Source organism: Geotrypetes seraphini, chromosome 5 (genome assembly GCF_902459505.1).
Source record: "Geotrypetes seraphini chromosome 5, aGeoSer1.1, whole genome shotgun sequence".
Classification (NCBI taxonomy): domain Eukaryota; kingdom Metazoa; phylum Chordata; class Amphibia; order Gymnophiona; family Dermophiidae; genus Geotrypetes; species Geotrypetes seraphini.
This window is the reverse complement of record NC_047088.1, coordinates 16937235-16962425: the sequence shown is the minus strand read 5'-3', so window position 1 is coordinate 16962425 and position 25191 is coordinate 16937235. Positions and strand designations below refer to the sequence as shown.

General features: G+C 42.5%; 1 protein-coding gene across 3 annotated transcripts in view; it reads right to left on the bottom strand.

Moving 5' to 3' along the window:
• ATP7A (ATPase copper transporting alpha) overlaps positions 1-25191 on the bottom strand; it is a 172861-nt gene that overhangs the window by 121513 nt on the left and 26157 nt on the right. Inside the window, exon 1 of one of the 3 annotated variants that reach the window (XM_033945020.1) lies at positions 18634-18669. The exons of the other annotated variants lie outside the window; for them this stretch is intronic. Coding sequence (XP_033800911.1) covers positions 18634-18654 — 21 coding nt within the window. The 5' untranslated portion in view covers positions 18655-18669. Of the gene's footprint in view, positions 1-18633; positions 18670-25191 lie in introns of those variants that run through there. 3 annotated transcript variants of the gene reach the window in all.

Below are 25191 nucleotides of genomic sequence, written 5' to 3'. Positions count from 1 at the left end.
TCACCGAGTGGTAATCTCTTGATGCCCATAATATTCCTGCTGCTAAGTAATGCTATTGAATGTTCAGAAATATACACTTAGGTATTGCATAATATGTAAAGATCTATTTTACAAACTTCTCAAAAAGTGCATTTGCAACAATAGTATTCATGTAGGAAGAAAAAGCAGGCCCTCTCTCAGCGATTATTGCAGGTTTAGAAGGATTAGCCAAACAAACCAACAAGCTGCATTATCCTGAGAAATCTAATACTGCCTTGGCATGACAATCATCAGGTCTCTTCAGTCAAGGATGTGGGGTTAGTGTTAACTGAAACGGGAAGGCTTGGCTTAAGGCGTGCTGTTAACAGTCTTTGTCAAGAACTTTGTCAGAATCTGTTTTACCGGTTCTCTTCTGGCTCGAACCTGGCCCACTGGCGTCAAGGAGTAGCCTAGTGGTTAGAGCACTGGGCTGACAACTGGGGAATCCTGGTCCAGATTCTGTTGCTGCTCCTCGTCATCTTGAAAAAGTCATGTAACCCTCCATTAGCTCAGGTACAAACTTAGCTTGTAAGCCCTCTGGGGATAAGGAAATACCTAGTGTACCTAGAGCTACTACTGAAAAGGATTCTCTCATTTGGAGCCTTCACAAACTTAAGAAAATGACTCTACTTGATAACAATTTTCACTTGCGTTGTAAGAAGCTGGATGAAGAATTTCATGCTTCTGCGAACTGAGGTAGTGTAAGACAAGAGCACCTGTTGTCAGCCTTCCTCCCAGGGTCCAAAACACATTACCTGTGCTCTCAGAATGTTGCATTTAAGGTGATGTTTCCCATGATCTTATTAAATCTTACTCTGAGCTAGATTCCCATGGTCCATGCAGTTTCCACTCAGCTTTTTCTTCTTTGTGGTCACTCCCCCATCATAAACCGTTTTGCATCCTGGAGCTTCCAGCATTTCAGCAACTCCATTTGATTAATTACATGTCTTACTACTACTTATCATTTCTATAGCACTATACATTACATTAACCATGTAAGAGACAGAAGATCCGGCTCAACCAGTTTCTAGCAAAAGCTACAGTTACGCAAGAAAATGGAGTAGGAAAGTATTTATGAGCAACTTGAAAAACTGAAAGTGGACAAAGCGATGGGACCGGATGGGATGCATCCCAGGATACTGAGCGAGCTCAGAGAGGTTCTGGTGGGTCCTATTAAAGACTTGTTCAACAAATCTCTGGAGACAGGAGTAGTTCCTGGAGATTGGAGGAGAGCGGATTTGGTCACAGAGATGAAGTGGGAAACTACAGGCCAGTAAGCCTCACTTCGGTTGTTGGAAGTGTTGCTGAAAGAAAGGATAGTGTACTTCCTTGAATCTAATGGGTTACAGGATCCGAGGCAACATGGCTTTACTAAAGGTAAATCTTGTCAAACGAACCTGATTGAATTTTTTGATTGGGTGACCAGAGAGTTGGATCGAGGACATATGCTAGATGTAATTTGCTTGGATTTCAGCAAAGCCTTTGATACGGTTCCTCATAAGAGGCTCTTGAACAAACTTGAAGGGCTGAAGTTAGGACCCAAAGTGGAGAAATGGATTAGAAACTGGTTGACGGAGGGTGGTGGTTAATGGAAGTTGCTCAGAGGAAGGAAAGGTGAGTAGTGGAGTCCCTCAGGGTTCAGTGCTGGGGCCGATCCTGTTCAATATATTTGTGAGTGACATTGCTGAAGGGATAGAAGGAAAGGTTTGCCTTTTTGTGAATGATACCAAGATTTGTAACAGAGTAGACACTGTGGAGGGAGTGGAAAACATGAAAAAGGATCTGCAAAAGTTAGAGGAATGGTCTAATATCTGGCAACTAAAATTCAATGCAAAGAAATGCAGAGTAATGCATTTGGGGATTAATAATCAGAAGGAATCGTATATGCTGGGAGGTGAGAAGCTGATATGCACAGGCAGGGAGAGAGACCTTGGGGTGATAGTGTCCGAAGATCTAAAGGCAAAAAAACAGTGTGACAAGGCAGTGGCTGCTGCCAGAAGGATGCTGAGATTTTTAAAGAGAGGCGTAACCAGTAGAAGAAAGAACATGTTGATGCCCTTGTACAGGTCGTTGGTGAGGCCCCACTTGGAGTATTGTGTTCAGTTTTGGAGACCGTATCTGGCAAAGGACATAAGAAGACTTGAAGTGGTCAAAAGGAGGGCGACGAAAATGATAGGAGGTTTGCACCAAAAGACGTATGAGGAGAGACTGGAAGCCCTGAATATGTATACCCTAGAGCAGGGCTGCCCCCAAGTCCGGTCCTCGAGATCTACTGGCAGGCCAGGTTTTCAGGATATCCACAATGAACATGCATGAGAGAGATTTGCATACCAAGAAGGCAGTGAAACCTGGCCTGCCAGTAGATCTCGAGGACTGGACTTGGGCAGCCCTGCCCTAGAGGAAAGGAGGGACAGGGGAGATATGATTCAGACGTTTAAGTACTTGAAAGGTGTTAATGTAGAACAAAATCTTTTCAAGAGAAAGGAAAATGGTAAAACCAGAGGGCATAATTTGAGGCTGAGGAGTGGGAGACTCAAGAGCAATGTAAGGAAATTCTTATTTACGGAGAGGGTGGTGGATGCCTGGAATGCGCTCCCGAGAGAGGTGGTGGAGAGGAAAACAATGACGGAGTTCAAAAAAGTGTGGGATGAACACAAACGATCTAGAATCAGAAAATAATAGTAAACATTGAAGAAGTAAGGCCAGTACTGGGCAGACTTTCACAGTCTGTGTCTGTATATGGCCGTTTTGTGGAGGATGGACTGGGGAGGGCTTCAATGGCTGGGAGGGTGTTGATGGGCTGGAGTGAACTTTGACGGAGACTTCAGTAGTTGCAACCTAAGAACAGTACCGGGCAGAGCTTTGGATTCTTGCCCAGAAATAGCTAAGAAGAAGGAAAAAAAAAATTAAATTGAATCAAGTTGGGCAGTCTGGATGGACCATTCAGGTCTTTATCTGCCGTCATCTACTATGCTACTATGATAAATAGATAAGAGCACGAATCCTGTTTCTTTCCCCTCGTGGTGACACATCGGAGGTAGGTCCTCAGAACCGTGCTGTACAATTTTTTTATTCTTTGTTAAGGAATGCTTTCCAATTGGATTTATAATTCTTGATCAGTTGCTCCTGTACATGTAAATTAATGGTCACTCTCTACAGCGTTTTTGAAAGCTGCATCACTTATTTAGTAATTAATATATAAATCACCTTTTTCATGCAACATACCTCATCATTAAAACAGAGTTAAAGTAATATTTCAATAATATGAACACAATACAATCATACAACACCATTATAAGTCTACATCATCATAAAACATTCCAATATTCAAAAATAGCATAAAAATGGCATACAGTACAAAATAATGTAAAGTAAACCAGGAAAGATTCAGCCGCACTACTCCGATAGCATCTGTTCCTGGATTAAGTAAACCTAAAACACTAATGGGGTCATTTACTAAGAGGTCTGGAATGACAGGGCATAGGATGAAGCAATGAAGGGATAGGCTCAGGAGTAATCTAAGGAAATGCATTTTTTACAGAAAGGGTGGCAGATGCGTGAAACAGACTCCCAGATGAGGTGGTGGAGACAGAGACTGTGTCTGAATTCAAGAAAGCCTGGGATAGGCACGTGGGATCTTAGAGAGAGGAAGAAATAATGGTTACTGCGGATGGGCAGACTGGATGGGCCATTTGGCCTTTATCTGCCATCATGTTTCTATGTTTCTGATAGTAAATGCCCCCTTCAGAGATGTAAATATATAAGAATAAAGAAAAACCATTAAAGGACCCCTTATTATATTTTTCTCTTCTTTTTTGACTTCATGTCTATTTTCTTCTCCCCAATAAAAAAATTGTATTTCCTTTTTAGACCAGTGGTTCTTAAACCTGTCCTGGGGGGATCCTCAGCCAGTCGGGTTTTCAAGATATCCCTAATGAATATGCATGAGAGAAATTTGCATGCCTACTACCTACTTTATAGGCAAATCTTACTCATATTCATTAAGGATATCTTCAAAACCCAACTGACTGGGGGTCCCCCAAGACAGGTTTAAGAACCACTGCTGTGGACAGTAAACCATCCTGATTATTCTATAGAAGAGCTATATTGAAAGAATCAAATAAGCAACAAAACCATCTATCAGTATAAAACCGCGTGAATCAAAGGACTAAAATAAGAAAACGAAAGACCAGAAGACAAAAGAAAGTCCTAAAAATCTGCTTGAATATCCCATCTAAACAGTGCATCTGAATCTCGCCTCTGTAATAATATGCTTAGGGAAGGGCTATGGCAAGTCCACTCAATTAAACTAAACTAAAGCTTAACTTTATATACCAAGTCGTCAACCTAAGGAAGCAACAATTAGAGCTCAAGATTCCTCATAGCAAAACTTGAATATGTGTTTCCAAAGGACAACAGCACAACAATACCCATTCCTCCACCATACCCCTTTTCTAAGTGCTTCAGCATGGATATGCAGGTCTAGATGGTATAGGAGTCTCAAGAGCTATCATGGTTTCCTCCTACCTGGTCTGGTTAGAGATTAGGTCCATTCCACTCATCAGGAAGGTAGATCCATTCCATGCAAGGAAGGTAGAAAAAGGGAAATTTCAACTTACCTATTAATTTCCTTGCCTTGAGTCCTGCCAGACAAGGCCAAAACCCATCCAAGGAATTAAGGGCTCTCAATCTGGCAAATCAGAAAGCTAAACATTAAGTAGTATATTGTAGTTATACCCTTGGTTTGTGGAATTCTTGTTCCCGGGTTGGTAATCCTGAAAACAGTACTTCTGGCTTAAACATAGAAACATAGAACATGACGGCAGAAAAGGGCCATGGCCTATCTAGTCTGCCCACACTAATGGCCCATCCCCTAACTACCTCCCTGAAGAGATCCCACATGCCAAATAGAAACATAGAACATGACGTCGGAAAAGGGCCACGGCCCATCTAGTCTGCCCACACTAATGGCCCACCCACTAACTACCTCCATGAAGAGATCCCACATGCCAATCCCATCTTTTCTTAAAATCTGGCACGCTGCTGGCCTCAATTACCTGTTGTGGAAGATTATTCCAGCGATAAGGTTTAGCTATTGTGTTGAACTGGAAACCCAAAATATAAATCGCCTTTGGTTGTTTTAGCTTTGACATAAGATACCAAGAAGATGAAGGCAGCACCAGCCCTCTATAAGGGCAGGGTTAGTTCTGAGCTTTTTTCTCTGGTTCCATCTGCTGTTGACATAACCCACTTATCTGAACTGGTCTGGAAAAAAAAAAAACCTCTCAATGAAAAAAAAAGGAAATTAACAGATAAGTTCAAATCTTGCCATGTTTCTGTGTGGTGACTATTAAGGCTCCTATAAAGATTGACTACCAAGTATACATAAACCTCAACTAAAAGATGATACACTGAGCTAGCTTATACTATTGGCTTAGTTCATGAAGGACAGATTTATATAATACGCTGTTTTTGTTCTTCCTCATTCCTTCATTTTCACATGACACAGATGTGGTATGACTAGTCAGGTGATGTTTTATGAAACATGCTGATTGAGAAAAACATAGCAAGTGGAAACCAATCTTAACGTGAAAAAAAAATAATGGAAAATCACATATGATCGCTTTAGTTCTGTTTTAAAACTCACTTTATAAAAATATTTGGGGAGGGGAGAATAATGAGCAGGGCAGGATTAACCTGCTGGTGGACCCTAGACAGACAAGCATGTTGGGCCCCCCTTTGAAGTATAAATATATTTTAAAACTCCCCAAAATTCTTTCCCTCCCCCCTTGGTTCTAACTGCTGAAGAAACCCAGCAAAAGAGGAGTCTTCAATCCCATTGTCTTATGAGGTGGTTATCTGTGGTACATTGTTGTCACCTAAACCTCCATTGAATGGATATAAAAGCAGACTATTTGCCATAATAATAATGATTTTTTTTAATAATAATTTTATTTCTTATATATCGCCTTGGTAGTTCTAGGCGGTTTACAGTAAGAAGAGCTGGACAATCAGCGATATAGTTACAATGTAGAATCAACGAATACAAGTACAAAGAATGCAAATGCAATAAGAAAGCTGGACAATCGGCAGCAATGTTACAATGTAGAAGAAAGTAGGAGAGGTGATGAACGGAAAAGGAGAGGGGTCATGAACGGACAAATTCTTAGGTAACAAATCGGTTGAACAGTTTCGTTTTTACTAATTGTCTAAAACTAAAATAGGATGCGGAGTGGGTGATAATGTTTCCCAGCCAATCGTTCAGTTTGCCTGCCTGGAAAGCTAGAGTTCTGTCCAGAAATCTTTCGTAACGGCAGGACTTTATTGTTGGGTGAGTAAATATGTGGATTCTGCGTGTGGGCCTGGTAGTATAACCCAGATTAAAGTGGGAAACCAGGTACATAGGGGCCAAACCAAAGATTGATTTGAAACAAAATTTAAACAAAATTTTTGCTTCGAGGGGCAGCCAATGGAGTTTTTGAGAATAGGGACTTATGTGTTCCCATTTTTTTAAACTGAAAATAAGGGCATACTGCCGAATTTTGAATAATTCGGAGTCCGTGAACCAAATCTCGGATATCGCCACCACATCTAGGTCGGCATTCCTCATTTCCGTCTCTAATTCCAGAATCTTATTGCCCAAACTGTAAGCATTAACGTACATAGCCCTCCATACCTTATGTTTGCTATGTCCCTGTGTAGATATTCCTGCTTGAGCTAATTGGACTCCTATAATACTGTTTGCAATGTGTGTACTTACCTCTGACTCGGAAATGCAGTGTGTACTTACCTCGGACTCAGAAATGGATTGGCAACTTACCTTGCCAAGTTGGTTACTTGCGCCAGCACGTGAATGGGTACCCTCCCCCAACTTACCTACTTTAAAGCCCTACGAAGTAGGCGGGCTAGTCGATGTCCAAAGACGTTCTTTCCCCTTCTGGTCAGGTGAAGTCCGTCAGGTCCCTGTATTCCTTGCAGCACCTCTCCATGGTTCAGGAATCCTAAGTTCATCTCCCTGCACCATCCGTGCAGCCAGTCGTTTGTCCTCTGGATACGATCCTCCCTGGCTCCCCTTGCCTCTCACTGGGAGGATAGAGGAGAAGACCACCTGCACTTCCATCCTCCTCAGCTTCTCACCCAGGGCTCTAAAGTCTACAGATATGTTCTCCGTGGTGTTCCTGGCAGTGTCGTTTGTTCCAACATGGATGAGAAGCATGGGGAAGTGGTCATGTGGCTTGATATGTCTGCTAGGCAGGCGGTTACATATCGGATCCTGGCTCCTGGCAGACAGCAAACCTCTCTGATTGCATATCTGGTCTGCAAATAGGTCCCTCGGTGCCCCTCAGCGGGGAATCCCTAATGACTACCACTCTGCGCTTCTTTGGGGGGAGCTGATCTGTTGTCTCCAGAACTGGAATCGTCTGGTGGACAACTTCCTGTACCTCATTGGCAGGTTCTTCGTGTAACAGCTGGAATCTGTTCCTCAAGGTGATTAGTGGGGTCAATGTTAAACTGTCCTGTGAACGCGTTCTACTTGCTTCCCGACTCAGAAGCGCCGAGCAGACCAACTTCTCCCACCTGACGTCAATTCTGACGTCGGAGAGGAAGTTCCAGGCCAACCAATTGCTTCCTGGCTGGCCCGGAACTTCCTCTCTGACTTCAGAAATGACATCGGGTAGAGGAAATCTGGTCGGCCCGATGCTTCTGTGTGGGGAAGCAGGGAGAGCTTGGGGTGGCAGTGGTTTGGAGGCCTGTTCCCCGATGGCGGCGATAGTGGCTTGGGAGCAGGCAGGGAAACTGAAAGAAGGGAGAGCAGGGAAACAGAAAGAAAGAAGGGAAAAAGAAAGGGGGGCCAGGAAGACAGAAAGAAAGGGGGCATGGAAAGAGAAAGACAGACAGAAAGAAAGGGGGGAAGGGAGACAGAAAGAAAGAAAGAAAGGGGAGGGGGGGCAGGGGGAGAGGAAGAAAAAGTTGGCTGAGGGAATGAGGTCTGCAAGCAAACAGCAGGCTGAAAGAAGGGAAGAAATATTAGATGCACAGTCAGAAGAAGAATGTGCAACCAGAGACTCATGAAATCATCAGACAAAAAGGTAGGAAAAATGATTTTATTTTCAACTTAGTGATCAAAATGTGTCAGTTTTGAGAATTTATATCTGCTCTCTATATTTTGCACTATGGCCCCCTTTTACTAAACCGCAATAGCGGTTTTTAGCGCAGGGAGCCTATGAGCATCGAGAGCAGCGCAGGGCATTCAGCGCAGCTCCCTGTGCAAAAAAACGCTATCGTGGTTTAGTAAAAAGGGAGGGGATATATTTGTCTATTTTTGTATGGTTGTTACTGAAGTGACAGTGCATAGAGTCATCTCCCTTGACCTCTTTGAAAAACCCCCGGAATATAAATGATAATTAACATTTTTCTCTGTGTACAGTGTGCTTTGTGGTTTTTTAAAAAATTTTATTGTTGGTAGATCATTTTGACTTGGTCATTTTAAAAGTAGCTCGCAAGCCCAAAAAGTGTGGGCATCCCTGAATTAGAACATCTCAAAATGGTCTATCCCAGTGGTCTCAAACTTCAACCCTTTGCAGGGCCACATTTTGGATTTGCAGGCACTTGGAGGGCCGCAGAAAAAAATAGTTAATGTCTTATTAAAGAAATGACAATTTTGCATGAGGTAAAACTCTTCATAGTTTATAAATCTTTCCTTTTGGCCAAGTCTTAATAATAATATTGTCATTTATAGCTAAAGAGACATGTGATCAAGAAACTTTTATTTTACTTTAGTGATTATGATAAATATACCGAGGGCCTCAAAATAGTACCTGGCGGGCCGCATGTGGCCCCCAGGCCGCGAGTTTGAGACCACTGGTCTATCCTAAACATTTAGAGTGTAGACACATGCCTAATTTACCAATGTTTCAATCCTGTCCCAGTAATGAGATGAATAATATGTAACTAAGTATGTGTCCCTGTATAGGGGATGCTTTTTTAAGCTTAAAGAAAAATCTAAGTGGTGGTAGATGCTACAACAGAAACTGTAGGAATAGTGTCTTTAGATTATAAACTCCTATATGAATCTCCGAAGTGATAAGTACATTGTTATTAGATGGAATAAAAGATTTAAAGTAAAAGGTATTAATAGATGGCAAAACTAAAAGAATTCTTAATAGAAAAAAGGGCTGCTTTTGAATTAAAGAGGGACTTTTATTTTATTTTTTCCTCTTGGAGGACAGACGAGAAAGGAATAGGCCAGCCTATGTGATGTCTTGCTGCTCTTAAAGGGAGTCAATTATCCTACTTAGGACAACAGGTGAACAAGTTATTACATATTCCTATTACATTTCATTACTTGCTAAGACTCAAACACTAAATAAAGCGTACAAATTATTTTGAGGATCTCCATACCAGTCCAACATACTCAGAATCTTAATAGGATTGCATTAAGCAGCTCAATAATAAGATGCAGACAGTAGTCCAGCAGCAAGAGGGGAGCTATCCAGTCTTTTGCACTGAGTGTCACATGTATGGTTATCTCCCAGTTGGTGAGAAATTATGTGTGTGTACTCATTGCAAAGAGCTCCTGGCTCTCAGAGAACAAGTCCGTTCCTTTGAGGCTAGAGTAGCAGACTTGGAGAAGCTGAGGGAGACCTATAGGGACGTTGTAGAGAAGTTCCACCTCCAGTCTGGCTTGGAGGAGGGAGGTCTCCTAAAAGTAGCTGGTGCATTTGTTGCTGCAAATTTCATAGGCTGTGAAGTGGAAGGAGAACGATATTGGAACATTGATGAGAGGCTTGGCTTGGTGTGAGAAAGACGCCATCATGCGGTTCGATGGGGGGTGGAGCCTAAGACAGAAGAGGAATCACATTGGCTGGATGGAGTGTTTCTGCTAAGTGATTTTTTTTTCTCTTTTTGTTGCCGTTTGGGTTTTGTTTTTGCGTTTTGGGGGGAAGTTTTGTTTTCTTGATTTTGTAAATTCATTTTTTTAAATCTGAATTGATGGGCCATTTGGCCTTTATCTGCTATCAGGTTTCTATGATGTAATAGCTCTTAAGATCTGAGATACTCAGGACCCCCAGTTTTTTGTGAATCAGTACTCCTTTAACTAACCTGGATTTTTCCCTCTATTAGTTAACTAAAATGAAGAAGCATGAACTGCCATTTGTTTAAATAGCAATCAGTAGGGCATGGAGTGTCTTGGTAAGAAATTCATTTTGATTATAGCTATTCTGCTCAGTCATGAAAAGGAGCTGAGATTCCAATCCTGGAAATTCTCTTGGATTTTCTCGAGCAGTGGAATACAATAAAAATGAAATAACAAATCTAGATCTCGTGATATCTTTACCCCTAAATATTTCAAATGACTGGAAACTCACTTGAAAGGAGCATGTTGTTTGATTAAAGAACTGAAAAAAAACACAATTGGGGGAGAGGGTTTGGGAACCACAAACCTAACATCTGGACTGAGTTTTGTGTATAAATGGAGCAAGCCACATCTTGTATATTAATGTTGAGAAAAGGGAGCAAGCTCGATGGCATTCTTTTGTATTTCTTATCTTTATAATGATTAGCTCAGGTGCTATTATCTAAGAAAGTCAGTGATCACCTTGAAGGTGGAGAGAACTTAAGGCAGGCAGGGAGTAAAGAGGCCACTGGTGTGTGAGGGAGATGGTACCAGTGAGGGAATGAGTGGTGGGAGTGCCACTTCTTCCATATCATTACATAACTGGAAAATGTCACTTCATGGTTAATATTTACACTGACGAGGATCAAAGTCGAAGTTAAAGGAAAGTGTACAGGCTGGAATAATTCTTGAAAAGAACTACTGATGAGATAAAGTACAATATGTCTACTGATTTTTCACACACTAGGTAGGTGAGAGAAGCTCTAGAGGGGGTTTATGCAAGATCAATTCTGTAGAAGGAACAAAGTAAAAGGGTTCTGGTGGGTACGAGAGGCAAACAGTCAATGTCTTCAGGAAGGAAAAGCAATCAACAAAAAAGCTTCCATAGAAGGAAATATTTTGTATAAAAATACCTTTATTTTGGGTATTCCCCAAAATAAATGGAAAAAGGTAGAGATAGAAAACTAAGTCAACTACCAAAGCAAAAAAGGAACAGAAGAATAGCCTTACTGAGTCAGACCAATGGTCCATCAAGCCCAGTAGCCTGTTCTCACGGTGGCCAATCTAGGTCCCTAGTACCTGACCAAAACCCAAGAAGTAGCAACATTCCATATGGAATCCCCAGAGTAGCAACATTCCATTCAGAATCCTACAGAATAGCAAGATTCCGGAACCCCAAAGAGTAGCAACATTCCATTCAGAATCCTAAAGAATAGCAAGATTCCGGAACCCCAAAGAGTAGCAACATTCCATTCAGAATCCTAAAGAATAGCAAGATTCCGGAACCCCAAAGAGTAGCAACATTCAATTCAGAATCCTACAGAATAGCAGGATTCCGGAACCCCAAAGAATAGCAACATTCCATTCAGAATCCTAAAGAATAGCAAGATTCTGGAATCCCAAAGAGTAGCAACATTCCATTCAGAATCCTAAAGAATAGCAAGATTCCGGAACCCCAAAGAGTAGCAACATTCCATTCAGAATCCTAAAGAATAGCAAGATTCCGGAACCCCAAAGAGTAGCAACATTCCATTCAGAATCCTACAGAATAGCAGGATTCCGGAACCCCAAAGAATAGCAACATTCCATTCAGAATCCTAAAGAATAGCAAGATTCTGGAATCCCAAAGAGTAACAAAAAAGATTCCGGAACCCCAAAGAGTAGCAACATTCCATTCAGAATCCTACAGAATAGCAAGATTCCGGAACCCCAAGGAGTAGCAACATTCCATTCAGAATCCTAAAGAATAGCAAGATTCCGGAACCCCAAAGAGTAGCAACATTCCATTCAGAATCCTAAAGAATAGCAAGATTCTGGAATCCCAAAGAATAACAAAAAGATTCCGGAACCCCAAAGAGTAGCAACATTCCATTCAGAATCCTACAAAATAGCAAGATTCCGGAATCCCAAAGAGTAGCAACATTCCATTCAGAATCCTACAGAATAGCAAGATTCCGGAACCCCAAAGAGTAGCAACATTCCATTCAGAATCCTACAGAATAGCAGGATTCCGGAACCCCAAAGAGTAGCAACATTCCATTCAGAATCCTAAAGAATAGCAAGATTCTGGAATCCCAAAGAGTAACAAAAAAGATTCCAGAACCCCAAAGAGTAGCAACATTCCATTCAGAATCCTAAAGAATAGCAAGATTCCGGAACCCCAAAGAGTAGCAACATTCCATTCAGAATCCTAAAGAATAGCAAGATTCTGGAATCCCAAAGAGTAACAAAAAAGATTCCGGAACCCCAAACAGTAGCAACATTCCTTTTTTTTGTTTGATTTCTTTATTTTTTTTTTATATTATTTATTTATAGAATTTTTTTACAAAATTTCCAAGCATATACATCTTGTACAGTAAAGTGAGATCACACAACATATTAAATTAACATTCCAAAATTAATATTACTACAAGGAACTTCTAATCTAGCTGATCTCACACTAGTCCTCAATATTATTAGATCCATAATTAAGAGTAGAACAAATATAATTCAAATTAGTTAAATAAGAAAAAAAATCCTTTTCTGACTAAAGTGCAGGGAATTAACCTTAAATAGACGTTATGTTGTTATTATTCCTTTTTCTAGACGTTTCACTGAGATAAAGCTAATCAGCTGAGATGGCTCTGTAAATATATACTTAAATGATAAATATCTAACTACACATTTACATGGATATCTCAAAAAGAAAATACCCCCTATTTGAGTTACTCCAGGCTTAAGAATTAAAAATTCTTTCCTTCTTTTCTGAGTCTCTCTAGAGACATCAGGAAAAATCTGAATATGCTGCCCCAGGAAGTCTTTGGATCTGTTTTTGAAGAAAAGTTTTAATATCCAATCTTTGTCTGGAGCCAAAGCGACAGACAACAAGAGAGTAGCTGGAACAGCCAGTTCCCTATCTGATTGTTCCAGTATTGCCGAAATGTCCATTGATCTCTCCCGGGGTTCCTCAATTTTCCCTTCTTCTTTGAATATGGGCTTAGCAGGTAGGTAATACACTCTTGTAAGAGGAGGTAAGGAGTTTTCAGGAATTTCCAAAATTTCCATAAAATATCTTTTCACCATTTCTCTAGGAGAAGTTGACAGGATTCTTGGAAAGTTTATAAATCTCAAATTATTTATACGACCATTATTCTCCTGCACTTCCAACTTCTTCCTGAGTAATATATTATCTTTAACCAACATATCTTGATTTTGTTTCAGTAAGATTAACTCCTTATTTGTATTTTGTGTCTCAGTTTTAAATTGTAACATATCCTGCTTTAAAACTTTTATTTCTTCCTTTTGTTCTTTTAATTCTTTATCCAAACTTTTTATTTGAGGATTTAAGGAATTCCCCAAATTCACTACCAAGTCCCATAATGCTTCGAGTGTGACTGTAGGAGGTTTTGTAGGTGAAAAAAGTTGTAATGGTGTAGTATCTAAATGTTCAGAAATTAGCTTTACCTCAGTGTGGTCTTGTATTCCTCCAACCTCTGTTGTTGTCCCGGTCGCAAGTCCCGTTGTCATATTCAGCAAGCCCTCCATACTAGCCTCTGTGGACAAAGAACTAGCCACCTCCTCAGGTGGATTCTGGTCCCGTGGAGAGCTAGTAGCTTGCGGCGTGGGTTGGAGGGGTGGCGTCCTAACGTCGGGGCTAAGAGTGACTTCATGCTCAGGGGAGCCCACCGTACTACTCTCCGGGGGTATCCCCAATGAGCTAGCACCCGACCCTTCTTGTTCCCGTTGTAGGCGTCGGAGAAAATCATCAATAGTAACCACTGGAGTTAGGGGTCGCCGGGAGGCTCCTCCGGCGTTCCTTCCTCGTCTTTTTGGCATTATTAAGAAAAAGAAGAAAAGAGAAAAACTTCAACGCCGTCCTCACTGCAGCAGTTAAGGAATATATACTTCTTGGATCCAATAATAGGGAGCAGGATCTGATCCGGATCTAAATAATCCATATGAATTTCCCACTACCGGCTCCCGGTCTCCACGTGGCTCCTAAGGGGCTCCCAAGGGGCCTTGCGTGCCCCTTAGGGCACGCCCCTTCGGCCACGCCCTGCGGCCGCGCGGCTGCGGCCGCAACCACGGCAGCGGCTGCTTTAAATAATATCGGAGACGGACCCGGTGACGTCAGGGGTCCGTCTCTGTTAGTGCCTGCATGCACCGCCAGCCAGCCAGCCAGGAGAAAGGAAAAGCCGTCGCCGTTCACTCCGGGGTCAGCACGGGACACCCCACAACTCCTCTCCGGTCCAGTAAGCTGCTCCCAGCACAGTCACAGCAGCGGCTGCTTTAAATAATATCGGAGACGGACCCGGTGACGTCAGGGGTCCGTCTCTGTTAGTGCCTGCATGCACCGCCAGCCAGCCAGCCAGGAGAAAGGAAAAGCCGTCGCCGTTCACTCCGGGGTCAGCACGGGACACCCCACAACTCCTCTCCGGTCCAGTAAGCTGCTCCCACTTGATTTCTTTATTTATACAGTAGCAACATTCCATGCTACCGATCCAGGGCAAGCAGTGACTTTCCCACGTCTTTCTCAATAACAGACTATGGACTTTTCCTTCAGGAACTTGTCCAAACCTTTCTTAAAACCAGTTCCTCTCTGTTTTAGCTCTTGAGTAGGCTCTTCTACTCTATTTTTCTTGGATCCTGGAAGCATTTCCACTTTATTATGTATCTACAGGGTCCCAGACTAGATATCCTATGCTCTCTAAAGTGATCCTGTAAGACTCACAGAAGAACACTTAAAAAAATAAATATCTTTTGCACCCTAGTGCTAGCATTCCTTAGACTCTCAACAGAAAAAAATCAAGTTTCAAGTTTATTTAAAATTTACTATACCGCCTACTCGAGACTTCTAGGCGGTGTACAAACATGTCATAATAATATACCGAAAGTAATTGCGGTGGGAAGGAAAAATCAAAATGGGCAAGTATGCCCCCATGAATCCAGAGTCAGGAGGAGGCAGCTTCAAAACAGAAGTGACGTGTCAGAGGAAAGGCCCTCCCAGGGTTGGACGCAAAGCAGCTTGTGCCTCCTGCTGATCGCTGCGCTTCAAGTAAGGAAGAGAGGGAGGGTGGGAGCGAGGGGGTTCACAGCTCAGGACCACCGTCTGTTTCTTCCACTTCAGGGCTTAAGGAAGAAGGGGGGCTTGGCGGCTCAGGATCACCGCCGCACTGGTGCTTCGGGGCAGGAGAGGGGGGGAATTGAGAGTGTGTTAGACAATGTTTCTAGCACACTCTCAATTAGCCAGAAAAACAATTATTTGGTATCCACCAATCCCAGTGGATGCTGGATAACTGAGATTCTACTGTATTTTGTTTATGTTAATCTTTCCCAGATGAATGTAGGTGTTTTTACATACATCCTTAACAGCCTGAAGGTAAGAAGCACAGGTGGCAAGAAAAGAATCTTGAGTTAGGCTTCTCCAAGCTTATTTACTGTATCGGGGCTGAGGGACCTTCGAGAGCTCAAACTCCATGAAATGTTAAACATCTCAGGCTGCTGGCTGATCCCATCAGAAGAACTTCATTCTTTATTGTCTGGGAGCTGTGCCTCTTTTCTTGGACACCTGCCAGTAGCAGTGGCTGGCAGTGCTACTCCAGGAATTAATGATATAGGTTCCCTTTATTGTTGTAACAACATTGTACAGCTCTGATAATGGTTACTAGGCATTAACCTTTATGATGGAACACCTCCAAAGTCTCCAGAGTGGGAATACAGGCAACAGTGAACATGATCCTTGAAAACAAAGAGTCATTGAAATGTCCTAAACATAGGGGGGGAAAAAGATTTTGAAGGGTGGACTTACAATCTCCTGGGCTCTTTCTTAAACAAGGAAGCAACTAGAAGGGAAGAAATACTCCACAGAATAGCACTCTTCAATGAGGGCTCTCGACAAAGGCAAGGAAATAGCACTCCAAACGAAAATCAGACTTGTCCACGCACTCATTTCTCAGTGGTCAAGTATAGATGCGAAAGGTGGACACTACGGAAACAAGACAGAAAGAAGACTGACTCATTTAAGATTTTGGTGCTGGAGAAAGATTTTATACTTGCTGTGGACTGCCAGAAGAACTAACAAATCGATTCTGGAAGAGATCAAACTGGCTCTGTCACTCAAAGTTATGACTGTCTTAGTTTGGTCATACCGTCAGAAGAGAAAGATCACTGGAGGAGGACATCATGTTTGGGAAGATTGAAAGGAACCAGACGAAGAGGGCTGGACATGTTGAAAACAACCATGGAGATGACACTGGAGCACCTTACTGGACTAATACAAAACCGAGTTCTTGTTAGATCTATAATTCATCAAATCGCTAGGATTCTAACATGTGTCAATGGCACCCAACAACAACTCACAGGCCAATATTCAAAAGTTTTTGTTTGCCAATGGCTGGTGAATGAAAAACTCCTCTAGTTGCTGATATTCAAAACGGATAGTGCTGGTGAAAAATTACTCTAAGCACTTTGCTTTTCAGCAGATTCTTTAGAGTAGGTGTGGTCAGCATATGACATGTAAATTCAGCCCTCTGAATATTTGTGTTCTTTTAAATACTAAGAACATAAGAATTTGCCGCTGCTGGGTCAAACCAGTGGTCCATCGCGCCCAGCAGTCTGCTCACACAGTGGCCCCCAGGTCAAAGACCAGTGCCCTAACTGAGACCAGCCCTATCTGCGTTCGTTCTGGTTCAACAGGAACATGTCCAACCCTGTCTTGAATCCCAGGAGGGTGTTTTCCCCTATAACAGCCTCCAGAAGAGCGTTCTAGTTTTCTACCACTCTGGGTGAAGAAGAACTTCCTTACTTTTGTACGGAATCTATCTCCCTTTTATCTATCCCGACAACCATGGTTCAATACTGACACAAGAATTTATAAGTGAAGAAATGTGTTTTCAGTGTACAAGAGTTATGTTTGATTCTCAGAGAGCTTTTATACCAACAATTTTTCCTTTCCGGAGCACTTCACATAATTATAACCCCTGGCATCAAATATTTAGGGTCTGCTCTCAGCCAGGGCTAGAGAGTGCGGTTGCCTCAGAACCCAGCACATATGGGGTCTGGGACTGTTTGAACAGTGACCGACACTCTCAATCCCCAGAAGCTTCAAACTCGGGGGTCTCCGAGAGGACAGCATCACAGTCCTCTGAATGGGTGGTATATCAAATATTGGATAAACTTGAAACAAACTCAGGAGTAGGTAAGTTTTGGGGGTGAGAGCAGTTGGCAGAATGCTGGGGCAACTGAGAGGTGGAATTTTTAGAGTGAGGGCAATTGGCAGGATAGTTTGGAGAGGTTTATAGGTGGTTTGGGGCAGTGAGGGAATTTCTCCTTTTAAACTGGTGTGATCTTCAGCTTCGCTTTGGACACAAGTTTTTTCACTGCTCCTACAGACGTCTCACCAGCGCTTTACCTAGAGTGTCAATACGCACTGTGCTAGACCTTCAAGACAGACTCTTGAGAAAGGCACAGACGCTGAAACACTGCCAGTGTCGAGTCTATGAGCTCTTGTAGCATATCCTATATAATAAAACCCTAAGCGCACATGCGCACTTAGGATTTCGTGTTCCCTGCCGCTGTGGCAGCCAACCCAGCGGCAGGGAACATTCTGGCCACTCCCCTCCTCCTGCCCTCACTCACCCTGGAAGCCAGGCAATCTCTCTCCCTGCCTGCGTCCTCGGCAGGGAACACACCTCAGCCCACACTCGCCGCTGCTGCCGCCACCTGTAAAGAGCAGCCTGCGTTGGTGGCCGGCTTTAGCGAACCTCGCAGGCCACTCTCCAACTCGGTAGCACGTTCCCTCTGACGCGATCCCGTGTGTCAGAGGAAACGTGCTACCGAGGTTGGAGAGCGGCCTGTGAGGTTCGCTAAAGCCGGCCACCATCGCAGGCTGCTCTTTACAGGAGGATCAGCAGTGTGAGAGGAGCCGCCGCCGGCACTTTTAAAACTTGAAACAAAAACCTTCGGCCGCAGCAGGCCAGCCCGCGGGAAGGGAAGGGGGAGGGGCCGAACGGAGCAGGCCAGATCGCATTAAGAGAAGGGAGGGCCGAACGGAGCAGGACAGCTCATGGTAAGAGAAGGGAATTGCTTCACAGGGACCTGGAGGGGAAGGGAAATACCGCTGCTGCTTCTGCAAAGGAAAGTGGGGGGGTGGGGGAAAATGCTGCTATTACTTCACAGGGACCTGGAGAGGAAGGGAAATACCACTGCTGCTTCTGCAAAGGAAAGTGGGGGGGGGAGGAGAGACAGAAAGAAATACAGACAGACAAAGGAGGTCAGGGAGAGAGACAGACAGAAATAAAGACAGACAGGGGACCAGAGACAGACAGACAGACAAAGGGTGCCAGGGAGAGAGAGAGAAAAATAGCAGGAAGGAGAGAGACAGAAAGAAAGGAAGAAAGAGACAGGAGCAGGGAGAGAGACATAAATAAAGACAGACAGACAGGCATATATTCTAGCACCCGTTAATGTAACGGGCTTAAACACTAGTTTATCAATAAAGTAACTTTTGAACCATATACCTGTGGCTGATTACTTGACATCTTATCCTCACGACTGCATCATTGTGTGAAAGAAGTCCATGAGCCATTCTCTGTATGCTATCACCTAGTTTGTTTTAGGCCTTGTATTGGGGGGGGGGGGGGGGGTAGAATAATAAAAAAAATATGTGAACAAATTTCTGCTTCAGACTGCTGGCAAAAGTCATTCCCAGCAGTACAAAGTCAGCAGCTCTACACACTTCACCAAAAGAACACCAAGGACAAGGCATGAAGCATCCACCCTATATCTCGGCAGTCTGGGTGCTGTGTGTACATGGATCAAGTGGAGTTGCGGAGTTAAACTTGAAGTTGTTTGTGCTTAATAGACCCATGAAACTTGTAGCCTCCTGAGATCTGCTCTATATTCCATTCCCAGAAGAACTGGAAGCAGGTGTGACTTGAAAAAAAAAAAAATTTGCTCAGCTTTGATGAGTATTTGAAAACATGTATGTACAGTGATAATGAAACAGCATAAATCTGCATTAAAAGGCCTTGGGCAAACTTTTATAGACGGGCTCCTTGTACCAATATTAAGGGAGAAGCTATCAATGTAGGCTACTCTTTTTTTTTTTTTTTTTTTTTTTTTTAATATGGAAAAATATTTTAATAACAAAAACAATCAGAAAACCCAATACACCAAATACAGTAAAACCTTGGATTGCAAGTTACTTGGTTTGCAAGTGTTTTGCAAGACAAGCAAAACATTTTATTAAATTTTAACTTGATATACAGTACAAGCAAGGTCTTGCAATACAAGTCCATTCAGTATACATGTGTCACATCATCACAACTGAGCCGATGGTTCTTCTCTCTCTGACGCTGCGGGAGTGTAGTGACTATTTTAAATGAGCGAAGTCTTGCAATACGAGTACATACGGTATACACGCGTCACATCATCACAGCTGAGCTGATGGTTCTTCTCTCTCTGATGCTGTAGTGTAGTGACTGTTCTAAATGAACGAGGTCTTGCAATAGAAGTACGTATAGTATAGTGGGAATCTCTGTGCTACATTTTTAAAATGGAACGTTCCATGGCCATACAGCAAGGGCGTTCAGAAAGTTTATGGATGTTTGGGAGCCATTGGCTAAATTTTGTAAGGAAAAATAATTGATTTTGCTTTATAGACTTATAAACGTACACATCCAGGGTGGGTTGGGGGGTGGGGAAAGGGAGTTGATTCAGGGTATATATGGATAGTTTCTTGTGGGTTTTATTTTATTTGAGTATTGGGTGGGAGAGTGGGGAAAAATTTAATTGTATATTAATGTCTGAAAGTTTATTGTGCTTGAATTACTTGTTGCGCAATTGTAGTTTGAAAATCTAATAAAGATATATAAAATTTTAAAAAGTATTTTGTATTAAAGGTTTTGGGTTGTGGAACGAATCGTCTGAGTTTCCATTACTTCCTATGGGGAAATTTGCTTTGATATGCGAGTGCTTTGGATTACAAGCATGCTTCTGGAAAGAATTATGGTCGTATACCAAGGTTTTACTGTATGTACCTTGGTTCTTCAACACACTGCTTATAATCAAATAAGATTCTCTAATTTCGCCTCCCCTGACTTCTCCATCCACTAAAACCGAGTAGGCCATGGCTGAACTTTTCACAACAAGGAATGTGGGCTACTGTTAAGTTGAGTTATTTTACCACAAGTCAGGCTAGCAGTAGCTCACGTTGATCATTTTTCCCGCCAAATGCATAATGTGAGATCTATCAAGTGGGCTGATATATCACTTCTGCCTTTTTTCCCCCCTTTTAGTTATTGCTTTAGGGGCCCTGCATTATGGATCCCCTGTTTTGCAGGGGGGTCTGGATCAGCTTTGGAGGGGTAGCCTAATGGTTAATGCAGCAACCTGGGAATCAGGGAAACTGCTATAAAGTTGCTTTTGGATTAGCTCCATCATATCTAGTTGATATATTTTTTATAGCACCTTACAATAGTAGAAAGTCACATGCTCTGTTCGAGTCTGCATCAGTTAAAGGATGTAAAAGAAAGAAATATCTTGACCACACGCTGGCCTATCAAGCACAACATTATGACAAAGATTTTCAATATTTAATACGTACATCTTTCTCCGACGAACAATTTAGAAAACAACTGAAAACTTTTTTTTTTTCCTTCAAAATTTCTTATGAATAATTTAGAACATAATTGAAAACTTTCTTTTTTCTAAAATTTCTGATCCTATATTTTCTATTGTATCTTTTTGGTAATATTTTGTAAACCGCATAGAACTTTTGTTGGTTATGCGGTCTAGAAGTCCGATGTTATGTTCTTGTTCCTTGTGACCCTGGGCAAGTCACTTAACCCTCCAACATAAATACCTGTATATAATATTTGTAACTACAGAAAGGTGGAATATCAAAATCCATGCCAAATCCCCTTCCATTTCTTGCATACAGTATTTCCACTAGCCAGGACTGCAGCAAGCTAGAAAGAGCATGCCGATGTCAGTCCAGCACGTAAAACCACCCTTCGCCATTAAGATTCACACCCGTTCCACCTTCACAAAGGACAGACAACGGCACAAGCTGAGTCAAGCAGAAAACCATGCATATTGTTTCATTTAAACTTAGAGAAATTCTTTTTAATAATAAAAGCATTTAGAGCAGTTTATTTACTAGGAACTGGGAGACATCATTTTTCTAAAACCACCTTATACTACCTAAACGTTTTGAAAAATAAGCAACCTACCAACAAAAGCTGAGAATACAGTACAAATGGTATTGAGAATGTTTGCATCTCTGAAAATTTCATGGAAACATGAGCAACATATGTATGTTTTATCCTCAATGAAGACCTTATTTCAACTTAATCGCTAACCTATATTATGAATGTGAACTTGTAACCCGTTCTGGGCTCTTTTGGGAGGACAGGCTAAAAAAAAAAAAAAAAAAAAAAGGAGTCAAATAAATAAACAGACATATTGAGTTTGAAAATGGGCCAAATTGGACTGGGGGGTTCCAGAAAAATATGTCCCTAAAAATTTACTCTATACATTTCCAGCTAACTTGGCATAACAATATAAACAGAACTAATGTAGTAGTTAGAAAACAAGGCAATTACCAGACGTGTCCTTGTCGGTGTCAGGTCAAAAGCGCACCGGGACAAAGGCACGAGCAGACAACTGAGCGCAGCGTGGAGGTGCATGCCAAAGAAAAAGACTGTTTTTAGGGGCTTTGACAGGGGGTGTGGGGGGGAACCCCCCCCCACTTTACTTAATACAGATCGCGCCGCATTGTGGGGGGTTTGGGGGGTTGTAACCCCCTACATTTTACTGAAAACTTAACTTTTTCCCTGTTTTTAGGGAAAAAGTTACGTTTTCACTAAAATGTGGGGGGTTACAACCCCCCAAACTCCCCACAACACCGCGCAATATGTATTAAGTAAAGTGGGGGGGGGCTCCCCAACAAAACCCCCCGTCACAGCCCCTAAAAACAGTCTTTTTCTTCGGCGCGCGCCTCCGTCTTGCGCTCAGTTGTCGGCGCGCACCTTTGTCTTCCGCGTTACTGTCTATGAACTGTCCTTGTCTTAGAGGAATATCCAGGTGCCCAGAGGGATTTACAAAAACCAGCAGTTTGTTCAGGTTTTTCAAGTCCCCGAGCTCGGGGCCACATCTGGAGGCCCTATGTGCATGCACAGACGTCATTATGATGTCATATGTGTGCTTGCTTATATATGACATCATCGTGTTAATGTCCATGCATGCACAGAGGACCTCAGGGAAGGAGACAGAAGGTTCGGCTGGGGGAGGAGGGGAACGAGACGGGGCCCTATGTCCTCTTTTTTTTTCAGAGAGGAAATCTGGCAACCCTACTCTAACCTTCCAAATCCCCAAACTGCTTCTACTGCCCAACCCCACTCCCATTTGCTTCCTTAGAACAAGATCTACTCACTTGCAACTTCCCCATCAGCCTGCCCCCCAAACAAAAACTATCTCCCTTACTAACCCCCCCCCCTTTTTTTTTTTTTTTTTTTTTACAAAAGTGCAGAAGATTTAAGCGCCAGCCAGTGCGTTGCTCCAACCCTCATAGGAACTCTATTACCACTGGAGCAGCACAGACCATTCAGCACGCCAGCTGGCACTAAAAACCTCTTACTTCCAAGTGGACTCTATAGGAAAGGGGGAAACACATAGATATATGATGTTGAAATTAAAATGGTTAATATCTTGATCCTTAACCCTTATGGCCACCTCCTCCTCAATGCTGTGCAAAAATCTTACTGTTGCTAATTTATGATTGATTTTGAATAAAGCATTGTTACAATAAGTTTTGTCACTTATCGCCAGCCCGATGGGACCCATTTCGCCGTACAATGGCTTATCAAGGGTTCTCGAGGACCTATTTGTATGTACGTTAATAACAGAAAGTATATTCCACCTCTCCCATCCCAAGTGAGTGAGCCTGTAGGATCCAGCCAATGGGAAAAGCAGTGGGGGACGGAAACTAGGAAGGCAGCTCCAGTCCCAGGAAAGGAGGCGTGATCTAGAGAGATGACTCCTCTTTCCTGCGAGTCCATTCGACTCTCTCTCTCTACACCAGGTGTGTCAAAGACCCTCCTCGAGGGCCGCAAACCAGTCAGGTTTTCAGGATTTCCCCAATGAATTTGCACGAGGTCTATTTGCATGCACTGCTTTCATTGTATGCTAATAGATCTCATGCATATTCATTGGGGAAATCCTGAAAACCCGACTGGATTGCGGCCCTCGAGGAGGGCTCTACACACGCCCCTTATTCCATTTGTGAATCAGCAATTGCCATCCCCCTGCAACTGTTTATCTCTTCCTTCTGAGCTAATGTAACCCCTTTTCCCCATCGCCTTATCTACCCAGGATGGCCAATGTTATACCAATTTTTAAAATGGGTTCTAGAGAAGATTTGGAAAATTTGCAGCTTGGTAAGCCTGACCTCTGTGCTGGGCAAAATAGTGGAAATAATTATAAAAAATATAAAATTGTGGAACATGCATAGGTTCATCCGAGGGAGGTCTTGCGTCGCCAATTTGCTTGACTACTTTGAAGGTTTGAGCAAACGTGGATAAAGGCGAGTTGGTTGATCTTAGTGTATCTAGATTTCTAGAAGGCTTTTGACAAAGTTCCTCATGAGAGGCTCCTCAGAAAATTAGAGTCATAGGATAGGAGGCAATGTTCAATTCTGGATTAAGAATTGGTTATCAGACAGAAAACAGGGTAAGGTTGAATGGCCATTTTTCTCAGTGGAGGAGGGTAAATAGTGGTGTGCCATAGGGATTGGTGCTTGGACCGGTGCTATTTAACTTTATTTATAAACGAACTAGAAATTGGAACTATGCGTGAGGTGATTAAATTTGCATGTGACAATAAACTGTTCAAAGTTATTAAAATGCATGCGGACTGTGAAAAACCTACAGGAAGACCTTAGGAAATTGAAAGACTGGGCGTCCAAATGGCAGATGAAATTCAATGTGGACCAATGCAAAGTGATGCACATTGGGAAGAATCAGTTGACCTGTACATCTCTTTCCCCTCAATAACGGTTCCCTTGACCTCTTAACCACTTTTCCTCACCTCCTTTAAGCTCAATCAATTTGTACCTTCTTTTAATCTTATGTAAACCGCATAGAACTTCACGGTCCTGCGGTATATAAACTGTTGTTATTATTATTATTATTATTACCCACAACAAAGACAGCCCAATCTACCTGAACGACCGCCTCATCCAAACTACCTCTACCAGGCATAGAAAAACACACACCCCATTCACTTACCCCCCAATCAAAGAAGTAAAATGGAAAAAACTATACGACGGCCTATTAGCCACTCAAGCTGCAAAAATAGATAACCAAATCTCCAACCTACTGATAACTACCCCAGACTACAAGATGTTCAGAAAGGAAATAAAAAACTATACTCTTCAAGAAATCCCTTAACAAAGCTTAATACCATGAATACCCCTTCTTACCTTCCCTTCCCCAACCCCTGATCCTTCTTATCCCTCTCTTGGAAATGATCTCTGATCTAACTTTGTAACCCTTCTTCCATAACTCTTTTTGTAATCCGCTTTGAACTGAAAGGTAATGGCGGAATAGAAATCTGTAATGTAATGTAATGTATCTTATGCTCATTGATGTGATGTAACTACTATTCCCCAAACTTCTTTATGGGCCTCGTAACTTGTAAATCACCTTGAACTTGTAACTGGATAAGTGCAATACAGAAATTCAGATTAGATTAGGGCATTTTTGTGCACCTGAGAGGGGGGGGGGGAGACAGATGGGCAAAGAGAAGAGAAATACACCCAATACATTTCACTGGGAGAAGCAGTCCCAACAGCTGTAGTATACATACATCGATTCACTACAGCTTAAGGAACTGCACCTTTCAAACGGCCTTCCCTCTCATCTCCTCTCCTGATCAGACACACATACATGCAAGCAAGCATGTTCAAACACAGATGCACTCACCCCAATGCCTTCCCCCCAAACACATATACATGCAAAGGGGTTGGGCATGCTTTACCCACTTGCAACACCTGGTCGGGGCTTATCAAACTTGCC